Below are 17,234 nucleotides of genomic sequence, written 5' to 3'. Positions count from 1 at the left end.
GGTGCAATTGTAGCGGTTTAAGACGTTGGCATGTTATTATCTGCCGTCCCAGTTCCATACCAGTGTATACGGGTTTTGGGAGTGAAAAGTTAGAACGCCACCAGTGCATTAATGCAATGAAAAATAATATATATATTTTTTAATTTTGTTTGAAATCACTCAAATAAGGAATCGTATGAAGAAGTCTTCTTTGCAGCATTTTTGGTAATTTTACTTATGTGTTAGTTCATGTTTTGCGAATTTTTAGTCCATATGTATGTAGCTACATACAAAGCCACTTGTTAGTACATATTAATCCTAGTCCTGGTATAATGCATGACGTTTAAAACTCAACGTTAGATAGACCTGAATTCTCTAATTTTATTGTTGTACGTAACAGCTGTGCATCGGCGCACTGCAGCGATTTTTCTATCTGCTCCATTAGCAACACTGCTTCTTTAGTTGTTTCGCGCATTGCACGGCAGAATTATCTGCGCTGGACTCTACTTCTGTTCTTTCATTCATTTTTTATGTTTTTACATACAGGTAGCTCAAAGCATTAATAACACATGTACCAAATGTATCTATCATTAATGTTAAGGAAATCGAGCAATTGCCAAGCGTTTCGTTGTAATTTATTGAACTCTGTATTGCCAGAGCCTGTATTCTCATATAGCTCCCAAATTATCTCACTTCACACACCCACATGCGCCTCCGCGATGGCACAGTGGTAGGGTACAGTAAGTGTTGTCGCCTTGTAATCAAGTGGTCCTGGGTTTGATACCCTGTCGAGGCACATAGTGGTTCGGATCCCACTTCCAACTAGTGTTGCCCACGAGACGAGATTTTGGCCTGTCTCGTCTCGTGCAAAGGCTGTGAAATGCTGTCTCGTCTCGAAAATATGCGTTTGTCAAAGGGACATATGATCAATCTCGTCTCGTCTCGAATTTTTAAAAGCCTGTCCCGTCTAGTCCCGTGGGCAACACTACTTCCAACTGTAGGTCCATTCCAGATTAGCCGTAGTGTGCATAAAGTGGACTTTAAAACACGAACTCAATCAATCAATTCACACACAATTGATTTGTTCTTGATAAATTCTTCTCCGTAATATAGTAACTCAGGTCTGTAAAATTCTGTTTTGGAGGTGAATTTTTGTAGGTTCCTCAAAATATAATTTAAAAACGTATTAACGAAACGAAGTTGTACATAATTTGTTTATACGTAATTTTCAAGAAATACATTTCATTTGTATGTTCTGAAGCTTCAACAATCGCGGCGTGACAAAGAAGGCAAAAAGAGGCGGCATGAAATCAAAGGAGAACGATTTGCCACAGTATTGTTCATAACAGAAGACGCATTTTCTTTTGTTGGTAATTGTGATACAATAGAACATAAGTAAAAAGATGCCGGTAGCTGATGCTTGCAATGTAGCATAATAAAAACACAACAAAGGTTCTTTCAGTGAAGGTTTTCGGTTGCTGTGTAGAGCAGGAAGATAAAATGTTTCATGCTTGCCAGAATGCCCGAGCTTGCCAACAGCTGACCTGTCCGTGTGTTTGTGCGAACGTGGCAACGTAGAAATCCCCCAGCCACATGGCAGCCAACGAGGAGACAGAATTTGGTCACGTTCTGCCGTTCTGCGTTCTGATTGCACGCCGCTTCTTATCGCGTCCGTACAATAGGTGGGCAGGTCATGTGGCACGAATGGGAGAGGAAAGAGGAGTTCACAGGATTCTTGTTGGGAAACCTGATGGTAAGAGACCTGTAGGAAGGCAAGACGAAGATGGAGGGACAACGTTGAGATGGACCTAAGGGAAATCGGTAGGGATGGAAAAGAGTATATAGATCTTGCTCAAGATAGGGACAGATGGAAGGCCTGTGTTGCTGCAGCCATGAACATTTGGGTTAGTTAGAGAGTTAGTTAGTTATATATATATATATATATATATATATATATATATATATATATATATATTTTATTTTTGTGCGAACCATAGACTGTACGCACTACATAGTTTTGATTTTTTATACAATATTTTGTTACATTTAGTTTTCTTTTAAGCTGTCTCTTACTTTGTCCCCTATATACACATTATTCCCCTCCCTCAACAGTTCTTCTTCCAGTCTTTCTTCCTCGTCCCACTTCTCTTTTCCTGCACTCTCACCAAAAAACGCATACATTTTACTTTACACACACTTACACTATAAATGGCTCGGCTGGAGCATGATCACTCATTTCGCTGCCTTCTCTAATAGCTTCCCCCCGCCGTTCTCTTACTTCTCCGAGGTATTTCCCCACTTGCTGCCCCGCTTCCTTTATCTTTATTATGTCGTCTACCACTTCTATCACCTCCCTCCCTGTTAAGTTTTTCATCCAATTGTCCCTTAGGTCACGTGTAGAAGGGCAGTTCAGTAGGATATGCTCGTCAGTCTCCTCCCCATGCACAAAGAACATATCGTTCCCCCTGCTTCGTTTCTTTCTTAGTTGTTTCCATCCCCTTAATCTGAACCATGCCAGCGCGCCTCTTTAATTTTTTCCCACAACCTGGATATATTTCGCTTTTCCCCATTCTCTTACTCTTAGCTGTTCCCTGATTGAGGTCTTCGTTTGGCAGTCTGCTATTATTTCTTGTCTGTCTATGTCCAGTAACCTGTCTCTGATTTGATTTTCTGTTGAGATGCTCCCTCCCCTTTCCTCCCTCTTCCCATACCCAACCCATTCCGCTATTATATAAGAGATTTTTCACTTCCAGACCACAGCTGTAAACGAACTTACACCTCCAGTGGAGAATTCTGGACAAACCGCTGGCTTCCTAGAAGGTGCAGTGGTAATCAAGGAGTCCCTGGTTCGATCCCGGTGGAGGGACATTGCACAATGGTTTGTCCCCCCAAAACTCTAGATCCAGTTCCTAGTGGCCTATACGAGCAAGAAGCGGACATAAACAAACCCATAAAACATGGTAGTTATCAAAAAGCACTCGCACATAGAAATTCATGCTACGCTAGAACTCGAATTTCGACATGGACCGGTAATGATCGCTGTCCTTAACTGTCACCCGCTACTTAGTAAGAGCGTATTGTCAATTTTAGATGTCTCTGGACTGATCGATTAATTTTAGACATTGGGGGCGATCGCCATTTATTCTAATTTTAATTGACGATTTTTCCTAATTTAGACGTTACGTGGGAGAGATTTATTTTAGATATCACAAAGTTAAATCTTATTGAAGACAATTTATCGTTAATTTTGGACGTCAAGGGGAGGGAACAATCTTCATTAACTCTAATGTAATTCATGATTTGTTGTTTGTTTTGTGTTTCATGGAGGACGATCTCCCCTTTACTCTGACCATGCCTTCGCAATAAATCTTCAATAAACGTAATGGTTTACGGCTAAATAAAGCTCATGACCCACCATCCATGGATCAAGTTATAAATTCGCCAGTGATTCTCCCATCAAGTTAAATGCTAGAACACGAGTACTAATCAACTTTTCAAAATAAACAGAACTCAAGATTAGAATGAGAAATTTCTATGTACATGTGTCGCAATTAATAGCTGGCAACTAAAACTACATACCTGGATTCATTCTGCTTGCACAGTGCGCTTGTCACGCTGCAAAGAAAAGCGTATAATAGAGCACTCGAACTTCCCCAGTAGCCCAGCAACGAAGAAAATGCTGCAGACAGTGATGATAACGGTGGAGTCAAGGTCATGTGTGTTTAGCGAGTATGGGTTGCAGTAGTCTTGAAGTTCGAGGTTCTCCCCATAGATGGCAGTACGATACAGAGCTTCGCTTAGAAGACGAATTTTACTGTTGACTTTTCTCTACGTTCTAAACAGTGGCGTATGCTGAGACCAAGATCAGGGCTATCTCCAAATATAGTAGTGCCAAATGTGTCTGGCAAAAAAGGGGGAGGGGCTCTTCCTCATTCATTTTGGATTTTTTGTTTACATCGAAATTTTGCCATTAAAAACAACAATAGTAGGCAATGGGCATAAACTATTTCATGCTTATTTATAAAGAGGAGCGGTCTATAACATGCAATATGTAGGACCTACATGCGAGTATGAAAAAATAATTAACTTCTTACCTTACTTGAAGGTAAACTCCATTCTCCTCTCCTTTTCCGTGAATTTTTTTGTCACTTGGTCGAAGAATGTGTCCTCACATGAATTTCTGATGTTGATTAGAACCCCTTTCTCAATAGACATTATAGCTAAATTACTAAGCCGCGCTTGTCCCTGTGTTGCTCTGAGATAAGTTTTAATTCTCCTTAGAGAAGAAAAACTCCTTTCGACGGTTGCTGTTGTCGATGGAAATGTCAATATTAGTTCTGCTAGTTTATACACTTCACTAAACACTATGTCCAAATTATTGAGCTTCATATAATTTGTAATTTCATTCACTGATTTATTCTTGTACTCATCCAGAGAATAAAGCACACTAAGTTCATTTTTGAGGCGGACTCTATCAAAATCTGAGGCATACTGTTCACTCAGTTCTGCCAAAAGAGTTTGAGGAAACATTTCACGAAATGTATTAAATTTGTCTGAATCCAACAGAGACACAAATTTTAGATCGTTTTGAGATTGAAATCTGAATTTTATCTGATACATCATTGTATCCAGAATTTCGTTGAAAATTCGCTGGTATTTGGAACGGTCATCATTGCCCTGTCTTCTTGGCCTTCGTTCATATTCACTATCTTCATCTTCAGCATTACTTGCGGCCTCCGCCCATGCATGATCAAACCCTTCGTCCCTAATTTTCTGCAACGTGTCATAGAATTCATTGACTTTGTTCGTGCAGTAAGAAATGTCCATGCATTTACTTTGCAATATGTCAAACAGAACATTGGAAAATGCAAATATTTTGCTGAATACAATGAGAAGAAATCTAGTGTCAAACTTGCACAGAAAACAAACAAAGCCTAGTGCAATATTCACCTCGTCACTTGTCCAGTCACCATCTTCATCTACCACTGCTGAAAAGAACTTGATAAGGTGCCCTCTATATTCCTTTACAGTATTTACAAGCCTTGATGAGAAATTCCACCTTGTTGGTGCCACTCCCGGCAGTTTCTTTTCCATGAAGTTTTTTAGAGCAGTTGTGCGGACCGTAGAGTGTGAAAAAAAGGTAGGAATTCCTGACAAAGAGGTGAAGAATCGTCTACATTCTGATATATTGTTTGTAGACTTTGACAAGACCAAATTTAGCCTGTGACTGTAGCAATGAATGAACATTGCTGAGGGATACTTATTCTTTACCAAGGCCTGAAGTCCAGACACATGACCGGCCATAACAGCTGCTCCATCGAATGTTTGCGCCACAAGTTTCTTCGAACAATTCAAATCATCTACAACCTTGGTGACATGTTGGAACAATCCTTGTGCTGTTCGGTCTGAACTGACGTCAGTGAAATGCAAAAATCGTTCCTGACAGTTTCCCTCATTATCCACAAATCGTATGACTGTTGATAACTGACTTTTATTAGTTACGTCAGTTGTCTCGTCAAGTAATATTGCAACGAATGTTGCATTTGATATTTCTGATTTGATATGATCTGTAATTACACTAGCTACTGCATCAATTAAATCATTTTGTATTATTGGTGACGTTCCTCTAAACACGGTTGCGGTCTTTAAATGATTAGCTATTGTCGGATCATATGTTGCTAAAAATTCCAAAAGTTCTATGTACATGCCTTTATTTGTTGAATCCCCAGACTCATTGTGGCCCCTAAATGCACATTCTTGCTTCCCCAGAAATGCTATTGCATCAATTAATCTTCTTATAATAATTCTGTTTTCCTTTACTTTTTCATTATGCAAACTGTCGGCAATCTTCTTTTGCAAATTCAGGGAATGATCAATTCTTTGAGAACCGAATGTCTGTAAGTTACTGAACGCACGTATATGACTAAGTGATTTTTGGTGTTTATCACAAGCAGTTACCAAATAGTTTAAATTACTAAATCCTGTTGTATTCCAAGGACTTTTGTCGGTAGAAAAAAGCAAACATGCCCAGCAATACAACTTATTAAGTGCACTCGACCCAGTCAACCAAAGATATTTTTGGTAGCTGGTCTCGTGAAAACGCCTTATATATATCTTATTTTTGTCTTTCTGCACGACTGTAAGGTCCGGAAGAGGTGGGAGAGGCCTACCTGTCTCTATTATTTGCATCCTATCCTCGTAAGGAAGCCGTGAGAATGGCGTCTTGGAGACAAGTTCGGTGATTAAATCCATTTTCACACGCACACGGAACAAGAACACAGAACAACACAACACATGTCAAAAACACAGCACAACAAAAGGGCCTCGGTCACTGAAATTTCTTTAAAAAATGGATTCCCATCCATGAACACGCTACGCGGGCGACACAAAGAACTCGGATCTCGGACACAACAAGTTTGACCATATATCCCTTCCTTTTGCGGAAACTACCACCGACTCGCGTGGTTGAAAACACGTGCGGTGAATGATTGCTATGACAACATGGTTTGTTTATGTTGCCAAACCTATTTCAGTGGGATGACTCGGGCCGAAATCGCACCGCCAGGGCGAAGGTTTTGACATTTTGACAGCGGGGGAGGGGGGTTGCTTGAAACAGAAGTAAACAGGATGGCAACATGGCTGACGTCATCAGAATGTCCCATATAGCTGCCACCGGCTGCGACTACAGTCGAATTTCAAGGAAAAGCAGAGTGCCAACTTCAGGGAAAATCACTACATTTGGCGGATTTATAATGCTTGTATGTGACGAAATTCATGGAACTGGAAGAGAGACGGGCAATGCTAGAAGGGATGGAGGGGGGGGGAAGTGATGTAATTTTCATGAGGCATCTCCTAGCTTGAATAATTTGCATTGGCACCCCCGCCTATAATTTCTTTTCCAGCGATCTAGCGAATTTCGTATTTCCATTGTTGGCAACACTACCACATCGCCAGGATGCAGCGAAGTCTTCACTCTCCAGCGCTTGGTTTTGGAAGCCAGCACCAGGGACCACCAAGGTCGTCCCTGCCAGCACAAATACGTCATAGGTTGAAAGGACCGCCTGCTGGTTCAAAGACTTTATCCTCAGACGAAGAAGCCTGGCGATAAATAAAGACGACCTTACACTAGCGCTTTCCCCCTTGGTCGTAACTTGAGAGTGAAGCATCGGTTAAATTTGCTAGTCGATTATTTCCTGTATTTTAATATGGGCTTCGGCGATAGCCTAGGTAGCCTAGAATATACGCGCCTGGTTCTAAAGTAAAATTATGAGTAAAATGTTCTTATCTTCTTGCACTCTTGCAGTAAATATACGATTGCGTAAGTAGTTTTCTACAAACCATGGGCACCTGCAAGGATGTGGGCGGGAGGGGGGGGCATGGCAAGTGTGTGTGTGTGTGTGTATTAAGCTTTCAACATCTCCCCTCCAAATCAAAACGTTCTTGCTCTACTGTCAGCAGTGTTGATTTTGCCAGTGAAATATATCTGAAAGTAAGAAATATTTTTGCTAGCAGCTTGCTACGGGAGGGGGGATAAATAGATAGAGATAGATATATAGGGGGAGTGATAGGGCGGGAGAGAGACAGAATGATGGATAGATACAGATAGAGAGAGAGAAAGATATAGGAAGGGATAAATAGATAGGGTGAGATAGAGAAATTGATAGACAGAGAGAGAGAGAGAGAGAGAGAGAGAGAGAGAGAGAGGAATGAAAAATACCCTCATGGAAAGGTAGCATCCATCTGTCCGTCTGTGTCAACAACTATCGTATCTCAGAAACCAATGCAGACTAAAAGACTAGCAATCGATCTAAAATAATCTGTCAATATCTCGGAAAACTAGTATATAGGATGAACTAAAACTTCGTATAGTTGAAGACACAGTAAACGCTAATTCAATGAGACAAAAATTATTTCCATTGACCCGTCTGTCCATCTCTAACAGTAAAATATTCGAACATGTTCAAAAGTGCGACACCGAAGATATGAAGCCACAATATGAAGTTGGGAGAGTTATAGAACTAGATTGGCCCGTCAATTTGTCTGTTTTGGTCAACAATCAAACCGAATCTATACCTTTCAATTAATCAGATTCCATTATAAAAGATGAAAGGATACAATTTACGTGAAGTCAACAACCGATATACCGAGTATCCCACAAAGGGGTTTACACTATTTGAATGTTAATAACAGAGAAAGTATTACAGATAACGTGATGGAACTTTTTGTATTTGGATCTGTCATGATTAGTGCTTGTTGCCATTCATTTGTTTTTCTTTAATTTCAATTGAGTTGCCAGTAGAGACAAGTAATTGACAAGATGGCTGGGCATCTTTCCGTTGAGCAACGGAAATGGATTTTAAAGTGTTTTTGGAAATGTGTGAACATGAAAGAAGTGCAGGCAGGCATTAGTCAGGCGGCGATATCCGACAAAAATCGTATGCATCAAAGGAGCCTAAATGTTCATCCGACATGTACCACGACATTCAACAAATTACAAGGTTGCATCGCGCCCTTTTTGTTTTCATGTTCCTTCAAAATGTCCGACAAAATGCCATTATACGACGTCCAACAACTATCGGACAGTGCCACCGTGGTAATGCCCCTCCCCCCTCAACTCTCTATCTGTTGACTGGTCTGTCCCCTTACTACTTCCATACAAACAACAAAAATGATAACTCAATGCATTTTCCACGTGATATTTAGAGGCTTATCAAATTTGTCTGCCCCTCCGGAAATTTCTCTCTCTCTCTCTCTCTCCCCTCCCTCCCCACTGGTTTCTGTTCTGGCGCTGTGGTTGTGTTGTGCATAAAAGGGGCCTAAAAGTTGAGGGCGAGATTTAGCAACAAGATTTCCTGTTCCCATGCAGCGCTACATAATGACATCTTTTAGATTAGATTTATTTTCTTTTTGTGCGAGCCATAGGCTGTACGCACTACATATTTTTGATTTTTCTACACTATTTTGTTACATTTAGTCTTCGTTTAAGCTGTCTCTTACTTTGTTCCCTATACACACATTCTTACCCTCCCTCGACAGTTCTTCTTTCAGTCTTTCTCCTCACTTCTCTTTTCCTGCACTCTCACCAAAACACGCATACATGTTGCTTTACACACACTTACACTATAAAGATGGCTCGTCTGGAGCATGATCACTCATTTCGCTGCCTTCTCTAATAGCTTTCCCCCGCCGTTCTCTTACCTCTCCCAGGTATTTCCCCACTTTCTGCACCGCTTCCTTTATCTTTATTCTGTCGTCTACCACTTCTATCATCTCCCTGCCTGTTAAGTTTTTCATCCATTTGTCCCTTAGGTCACGTGTAGAAGGGCAGTTCAGTAGGATATGCTTGTCCGTCTCCTCCCCATCGCACAAAGGACATATCGTTTCCCCTGCTTCGTTTCTCTTTCTTAGTTGTTTCCATCCCCCTAATCTGAACCCTGCCAACGCGCCTCTTTCATTTTTTCCCACGACCTGGATATATTTCGCTTTCCCCCATTCTCTTACTCTTAGCTGTTCCCTGATTGAGGTCTTTGTTTGGCAGTCTGCTATTATTTCTTGCCTGTCTATGTCGAGTAACCTGTCCCTGATTTGATTTTCTGTTGAGATGCCCCCCCTTCCTCCCTCTTCCCATACCCAACCCATTCCGCTATTATATAAGAGATTTTTCACTTCCAGGCCCCAGCTGTAAACGTTATGCTCTCTTGTCTGTATTTCCAAACATTGTCCCCTCAGCGTAGTTTGGCCCTCTTGTGATAATCGCATCCAATATATAACAACCCTCATCCGTGCTTGTACCGCGTCTGTGTTCAGTCCCAATTCCTTGAGAATCCCACAGTTGGCCGTGCCTCTGCTTACGCCCATTACTCTCTTATAAAATTCTGTTTGTATGCCAATTATTGTGTTGTCCCCCCTTAACCCCCACAGTTCTATTCCATAGTTTAATGTACCTAACACTACTGATGAATAGAGGTTTTGAATGACCGGGAAAGGCATTTGAGGTGCCTTATTTATTGTCCTTATGACTTGTTCTATTGCAAATTTTGTTTTAGTTTTTCTTGCCCTTATGTGGTGTGTCCAACTCCCTGTCATGGAGAGCGTTGCCCCCAGGTATGTGAAGTTTTTAACCCGCTCGATTAACTCTCCCCCGTATGTCCATGTCTCTTGTCTGCTAAATATGTAGCCATTTTTGAAAGCAATAATTTTTGTCTTTTTAATGTTTACCTTCATTTTATATTTGATGCACCCCTCATATATGCTATCTATGCCCCTTTGAAGACCCTCTATTGTCTCGGACAAGATGAGTATGTCGTCTGCATACATAAGAACTGGTATACTTTGCACTCCTATACATGGGATAGAATCCTGGTCCATGTTAATTTCATGCGCTACCCAATCTATGAACAGTGAAAATAGCACTGGTGAAAGGATGCATCCTTGTTTGAGTCCCCTGAGCGAAGGCTGCAGTGCCGAGACTTGGTTTCCTTCGCATCTTACTCCGAATTCTACCCTCGCATATATTGCTTGCAGTGCTCTGATCATGAACGCGGACATTCCCTTCTCATACAATTTTCCCCACAAAATATCCCTATGAACTTTGTCGAATGCTTTTTCAAAATCAATGAAACATGCGTATAATTTCCCCCGCTTCTGTTTAATTTTCCTCTGTACGAGAGTTTGTAATATGAATATGTTGTCTAACGTGCTGTACCCTTTCCTGAAGCCCGCTTGTAGTGGTGAGATTTTGTCGAATATTTCTGTCCATTTCTGGATCCTACGGTTTAAGATGTGTGTGTAAATTTTACTCCATATAGGTAATAAAGAAATGCCCCTGAAATTGTTTGCGTCATTTCTGTCCCCTTTCCCTTTATAAATAGGACAGATTATGGAGTTTGCCCAGTCCTTCGGAAAGTACCCCTCTTTAAAAATCTTGTCCATTAATTTGCTTTGTGCTTCCACCATATGAATGTCAGTTTCGTTGGCTTTGAAAAATTCCGCCCCAATGGAGTCAAGTCCTGCCGTTTTCCCCTTTTTCAGTTTCCTTATCGCCATTTTTATCTCGTCGACCCCTATATCTTCGTCGAGAATCGGAACGAAATCCCCTAAAAAGTATATTTCCCGCGTAACTTCTAGGCGTGGTGGCCCCCCTTCCCCCCCGACGACAGTGTGCTTCCCAAATGTAAGGTTCAATATGTGCCCAGTTGCTCTTTTGTCCCCGTAATTTCCGTAATATGCCCCACAAAGCGGTGTTATTCTTTTCTGCTACGGCCTTTTTTATATCTTCAAAATTTCCCTGTTCCCATTTCTCCTTTTCTTCCGTTAAGATGTTATTATAAGCCTTTCTGCTCGATATATAATTGTTTCTGGTTTCCATGCTATTTACGTATCTATATCCTTTTAACGCGTGATCTAGTTTCTTTTTCATCGCTTTACACTTCCCGTTGTACCACCCTGTCTTTGCAGGCCTGTCCCCCTTCCCCCTCCCTTTACCATATTTCTTCCTGCACGTTCAAAGATATGATATATCGCATAAAAAAAGTCACCAAAGGCAAAATTCCCTGACATTTCCCTGACTTTTTTTTTGACCACTCAAATTCCCTGACTTTTCCCGGTTTTCCAGGTCTGTCGCCACCCTGTTACAATATAAACTAGTATCGCTGAGTAGTTTGTTCAACAATTTATAAAAGGGGTCCCGGTTCGATACGTGGTGGAAGCACATAGATAGTGGTTCGGATCCCACTTTAAACTGTAGGTCTAGTCCTGATTAGCCTTACTGTGCATAAAGTGGACTTAAAACATCAAATCAATTAATCACAAAAGCAATGATTTGCCGATCCATTTCTGATTGTTACACATGAAGCACATGGATGATCGAAACGAGAATGGGAGCAGACCCTTCGAGCCTTATTGGGACGAGACCAAGACGAGACAGTCTTCTGAAAAATGAACACGAGATGAACGTTAATGTCTGAGACTTTTGTACTCTATAATTTATTACAGCGTTTCTCAAGCGCCGGTATCAGACTCTTGAATCAATTGTACAGGGCCGCGAAAGGTTCTCCTGAAAGATGTCATTTCAGTTAGTAATTATTATTAACGATTACTTTTGCAGTGGTATTAAAAATGCAACATGCCAATGAAAGTAATTTAATGATGTTAGCCTGAGTAACTACAAGATTTTTATTAGATTCAGTGGGGGACAACTAATTTAAACCTAATTTTATATTTCTCAAATAGTCTAAACGAAATCAAACTATTGCTCTTTATGGTTACGCCATAAATATTTTATTAATATTTAACTTCAAGGGCATATATTTTTATTTGGAACACACCAGGCGCATGGCCAATTAATGCACAAAGTTTTGATAGATACGATTTGTTTAATTTCGCTTTTCTTCCACTTTTGACTAGTCGCGAAGATGAACACTAAATGTGATCAGATAAAATGGATGAAAGGGCAGTCACAAACATACATGGACAGGAGACAACATAAGCCTCATAGGATTATACTGACTGTGGGCCCAAGCGACAGAGCTTCGTTAGTCTGCAAAAAAACGGCCCAGGTGTATTACGTGGAAGAGAGGTTGAGAATTTGGTGTCTTTGGAAAAGATCACTCCTTATACACTTATGTATATAGAGTTTAAACATGTGACAGATATTTACGAGTCAAATAGTTGGGATCTTGGCATCGACTTTTAAACAAAGGGTCGCGGTCTCATGAAGGTTGAGAACCACTGATTTATGATAGTTGAAAACCCAAAATTAGTTTGCTATGCGACTTATTCAGGCATATGTCTACCTGATTATTTACAGATATGTCATATCTAAATGCAAACTTAAATCCATCAGTGGCAACTGTGTTCAGCGTGGTTGCATACATTATAGATGAAATACCGTTTTTTGAGGGTTCGAAGCTTCGAAACGAGGTTTATACGTGACAAGCTGTGTGTTGCGTGTACCATGAATGCTCACTAAACGCAGCTCCAACTTGTACGATGCATATTCCAAAAGGCTATTTTTCTCCGTGACGTCACAGGTCACGCCTAAAACAGAGGAAATGAGCCTTCAATTATGTCCGTGGGCGGCATTGCTTGCGTCACGTGCTCGATACGGTGCGCAAAAGAAAGAACCACCAATATTTTTGGTTCGAACACTCCATTATTTGTGCCATGGCCTTCGCAGTGGGCCTAATTACATTATCTACCATCAATGGATGCCCTCTAACGGTTTATGCCTGCATTCCTGTGTTCCGTACAGTGAGCAGATCAAAGATATGTGCTCGTATGTGTATCGGCATGTGAAGCCTGTCAAGAACAGAAGTGGCGGCGGCTGCAAGAGCTAAATGTGTAGTTTGGTTTCAAAGGCGACGCAGTTGTTTAGAATTTCGAGAATTTTACCTCTTTGATTTATTAACTATTTTTAAATATCCTAGACCAACTGAGGGAAGGGTTGATGCGAAGACGTCACAATTTTTTCTGCAACAGGACGGGCTTAGATTAAACTAAAGAGAGGATGCCATTTTTATCCTGATTTAACTGAAAGCAACGGTTTATTCAGAAATTCAGAATTGCCGGCTTCCGTGATGGAGTAGTCCGCGCAATGCGCTATGAAGCCAGGCGTCCCATGTTCGAATCCTGGCAGTAACGTAACGAAGGTAACAAGAAACACGTAACTTCTACTGCACGCGACATACTTTTACTTACATTACCTTGATAAAATCAGAACTAGGGAATTTATTTGCCAGAAGGAAATATGCTTTGTTGTGTTATTTCAAACTTGTGCTTGCGCACGAAAAAAATATGAGCTCTCACCAGTGATGTGCCGTAGACTATAAGTTTACGTGTACATGCGTTGTACTTTACATAGACTACGTAGACAATCTAAAGTGCATTGAAATTAATTTTCAAGGGCTTCATGAAAGGAAAATGACATTTTCAACTATATTGGTTCCTAACGAAATGAAAAGAACCCTGTACACAACAAAATTTCTCTTCTCTTCTATCATCAACTATGGAAGAAGATAAATAGTATGCAAAAAACAATAACAGATGGCAGTCGTGAGGCAAGAGTGGTATTTTTCCCATAAAACACTAGAATATTTCCTATATTAGGTTTTTTCCTAGGTGAGAAATTTTTCGAATTTGGAAGAAAGAGCATGAAAAGTTCTCCTCACACATCAACAACTGATACGCAGTATAATTTTATTTTAAATCCGCGGCGCCCTTTGCTAAGTTATCACCTTTCGCCATGTTGTTTACATAGATTACGCAATCTACGTGTATAAAATAGTCTACGTGTAGAATGTAGACTATCCTTGTTTACGCGTAGATGCACACAGTAGCGTACGCAGGATTTCATCAAGGGGGGGTGTTATTTCGAAAACGTTCTACAAATTCGCATTACCATTGTTTTATTATACTTTAATTAATTAATAATAATAAATTAATTCATAATTCTTATAATTAATTAATTAATTAGTTTAATTACTATTATTAATTACTACTAATGCAGCTGCTATTTATGAAAGTAATAGAACAAAATTACATTTCTTTTGTTTCAAAATAATTGTCTAGTCAACGGTTATTTGTATATGATAAGTGAGACATTTTAAGTGTGAAGAAAATCCATAAAAGCAAGCAAATATATTAAAATTTATTGAAATAATCGAAATATGAAACTCATTCAAGGAGCCGCGCTGGTCTAGTCTGACAACTTCGTGGGATATCCGGGTTCGATTCCCGGAATTGGTTGGAATTTATCCAGCCTTGACTCCGCACCCAGCCTCATAGCAATGGGTACCTGAGAGCAATCCTGGGGGATAAAGACTGCAGGAGCATGGTGCTGATCACATCACCTGCAAAGTGGCCGAGATCGAGAATGTGTGGGGCCCACCACACCACTACGTGTGCCTTCATGGCAGGGTGCTATTTGCACGGGGGAATTTACATTACCTTTACCTATGGAACTCACCCAGGATGATGATGAGGCGCGAGAATAAATGTTGCTAAATTCCACTGAGTCTATATTTTCGTTGAAAAGTACGTTTATAGACATTCCAACATATTTATCACTTCTAGGTGATTCACAAAGCACTTCAACATTATTTAATGATGTGGATGTAGACTCAGCATCACTTGAGAGTTCACAAGGGGATGCGAAATCAGTACCGGGAAGAACGTTTGCAATATGGCCGGCACACAGTGACGAAGCAAGGAATTTTCAGAATTCTCGCGAAAGTCACTGCGCGATTTTTTGCAAAAACAAAATGCAAAATTAAACTTTGCGGCTGCTTAGATTGTGTTTGGAATGTTGTGTTTTTCTTCATGCTGCATGGGAATAATAATTCAAATTATTATTATTATTATTATTATTATTATTATTATTATTATTATTATTATTATTATTATTACTGTCGCAGACCTTTGACTGTGATAAATTAACCATTTTTAATTTTTTTCTACAGCATTTTCCATAATATTTCAAAAGCTCAAGGGGGGGGGGGTTAAACCCGGTAACCCCCCCCCTTGCGTACGCCACTGGATGCACATCACTGGCTCTCACGCAACAACGCCGAGTTACAAACAATGGTGACAGTGAGCCAAGTTGTCAATTCTCAACAGTTAACAAGTGGTTCTGTAAAACGGACTTGCTTCGTGGATATGTTCTAGTCAAGGACGTATTTAGGGGGTGGATCCAGGGGGTCCGGACCACCCTCCCGAAAGACTTATCAAGTAGCTAAAATTAAATAATGAAAAATATATTCGTTTAGCCTTTGTTGTATAATTTCCTGTGAATTTATTGGAAAACAAGGATTATGTTAGGATCATATAGCTTTGAAGGACGTATTTAGGGGGCCAGGATCCCCCTCTCCCAGCCGAAATTCTTATTAAGTACGAAAATTAAATGAAAATATACTCGTCTAGCGTTTGTTGTATAATTTCGTCTGAACTTGTTGGAAGACAAGGATTATATTGGGATCATAGGGCTTTGAATGACATTACAAAGAAGATTTATGTTCACTACTATTCAAAATAATATGCATGAAATATTAATCAGAAACTTACTTTTCTCCAACTACATGTAACATAATTTTTGTTATTCGATAAGTATTCAATTATTCATCTATTTCACATTAATTTCATTGCCAGGGCACTTGTTTTTATGTAAATTATTCCGATCTTAACTACAGGTAAGCTACATAATGAATATGCACTGTTATATTTCTATTCTTATACAGTATTTTTACCTATTCGTGCAATAATAATATAATAATAATTTATGTATTGTAATTAGTATTAATTTGATTTAATATAATTATTTTCATTTAAACATTATTATTATTATTATTATATTATTATTATTCCTGAAACACTTGGTTCGGACCCCCCCCCCCCCCGAAACATATTTTTAGATACGTGCCTGGTTCTAGTTACATTCACACTTTATGCATGTGTTGGGCACATTCCGAAAGTCGTACGAATGATTGATTGGACTTATTTTACTTCGCTTTTCTGCCACTTTAGGCTAATCACGAAGATGAGGATGACTGGATGAGTGATGATGATTTGATGAAATTGATGAAGGGACACTCGCAAAGAACACCCATGCTCAAGTAGGGCTCGAGTCGGGAACTTTTGGGTGTCTAGCGCTCAACATACTCGAAGGCTCGTTCTCCAAGCACCTACCTCAGTGACGGAGTGGTTAGCACAGCGCACTACGACATGCGGGTTCGAATCCCGGACTGGGCATGGTTGTTCTTTGTGAGTATCCCATCATGTAACCCACTCATCGCCGCGATTAGCCAACAGAAAATCGACGCTAAATAACAAAAAATCAAATCATTCTCAGCTGTGTGGTCTCTCATTTTTTAAAAAATATGTTTCTTGAATTAGGAAAGAAGTTTTCTGAAAACATCAAGTTCAGACAGGCTTTTTACATTTTACATTAAATTTGAGAATACAACGCCATTTTTTCTTCAGTTAATCTGCTGAATATGAACCAACTGGAATTGTATTCTTTTGTCATATATCATAAGATTAAGGCTTTTATTATTTTTACAATGAAATGAACAATTATAATTTCCAGTGGGGTCGACTGACCGTTTCGATCCCTCCGATCCCGACGTCCATGTTTGTAACCATTAAAAACATGTCTACGCAAGGATATAAAACACAAATTACATTTCCAAAACAAAACAAGATTCTTTCCAGGCACACAGAGCTGAGCAATCGAGCACGATTTGCATTCGAAATCCCTGAAC

The 17,234-nt window shown here is 39.9% G+C and overlaps 2 protein-coding genes across 2 annotated transcripts in view; both read right to left on the bottom strand.

Moving 5' to 3' along the window:
* LOC145998992 (methanethiol oxidase) overlaps window positions 1–3,706 on the bottom strand; it is an 82,487-nt gene extending 78,781 nt beyond the window's left edge. Inside the window, exon 1 of the mRNA XM_083135845.1 lies at window positions 3,559–3,706. Within this exon, the coding sequence (XP_082991971.1) occupies window positions 3,559–3,568 (10 nt within the window). The 5' untranslated portion in view covers window positions 3,569–3,706. The remainder of the gene's footprint in view (window positions 1–3,558) is intronic.
* Window positions 3,707–4,074: 368 nt separating this feature from the next.
* LOC145998396 (zinc finger MYM-type protein 1-like) lies at window positions 4,075–4,806 on the bottom strand. The gene has a single exon (XM_083134800.1). It carries the CDS (start codon window positions 4,804–4,806, stop codon window positions 4,075–4,077), a length of 732 nt encoding a protein of 243 aa, XP_082990926.1.
* Between the last annotated feature and the right edge of the window lie 12,428 nt (window positions 4,807–17,234).

The sequence above is a fragment of the Lepisma saccharinum genome, chromosome 14 (assembly GCF_977018435.1).
Source record: "Lepisma saccharinum chromosome 14, izLepSacc3.1, whole genome shotgun sequence".
Lineage (NCBI taxonomy): Eukaryota > Metazoa > Arthropoda > Insecta > Zygentoma > Lepismatidae > Lepisma > Lepisma saccharinum.
This window is presented reverse-complemented; position numbering and strand designations above follow the sequence as displayed.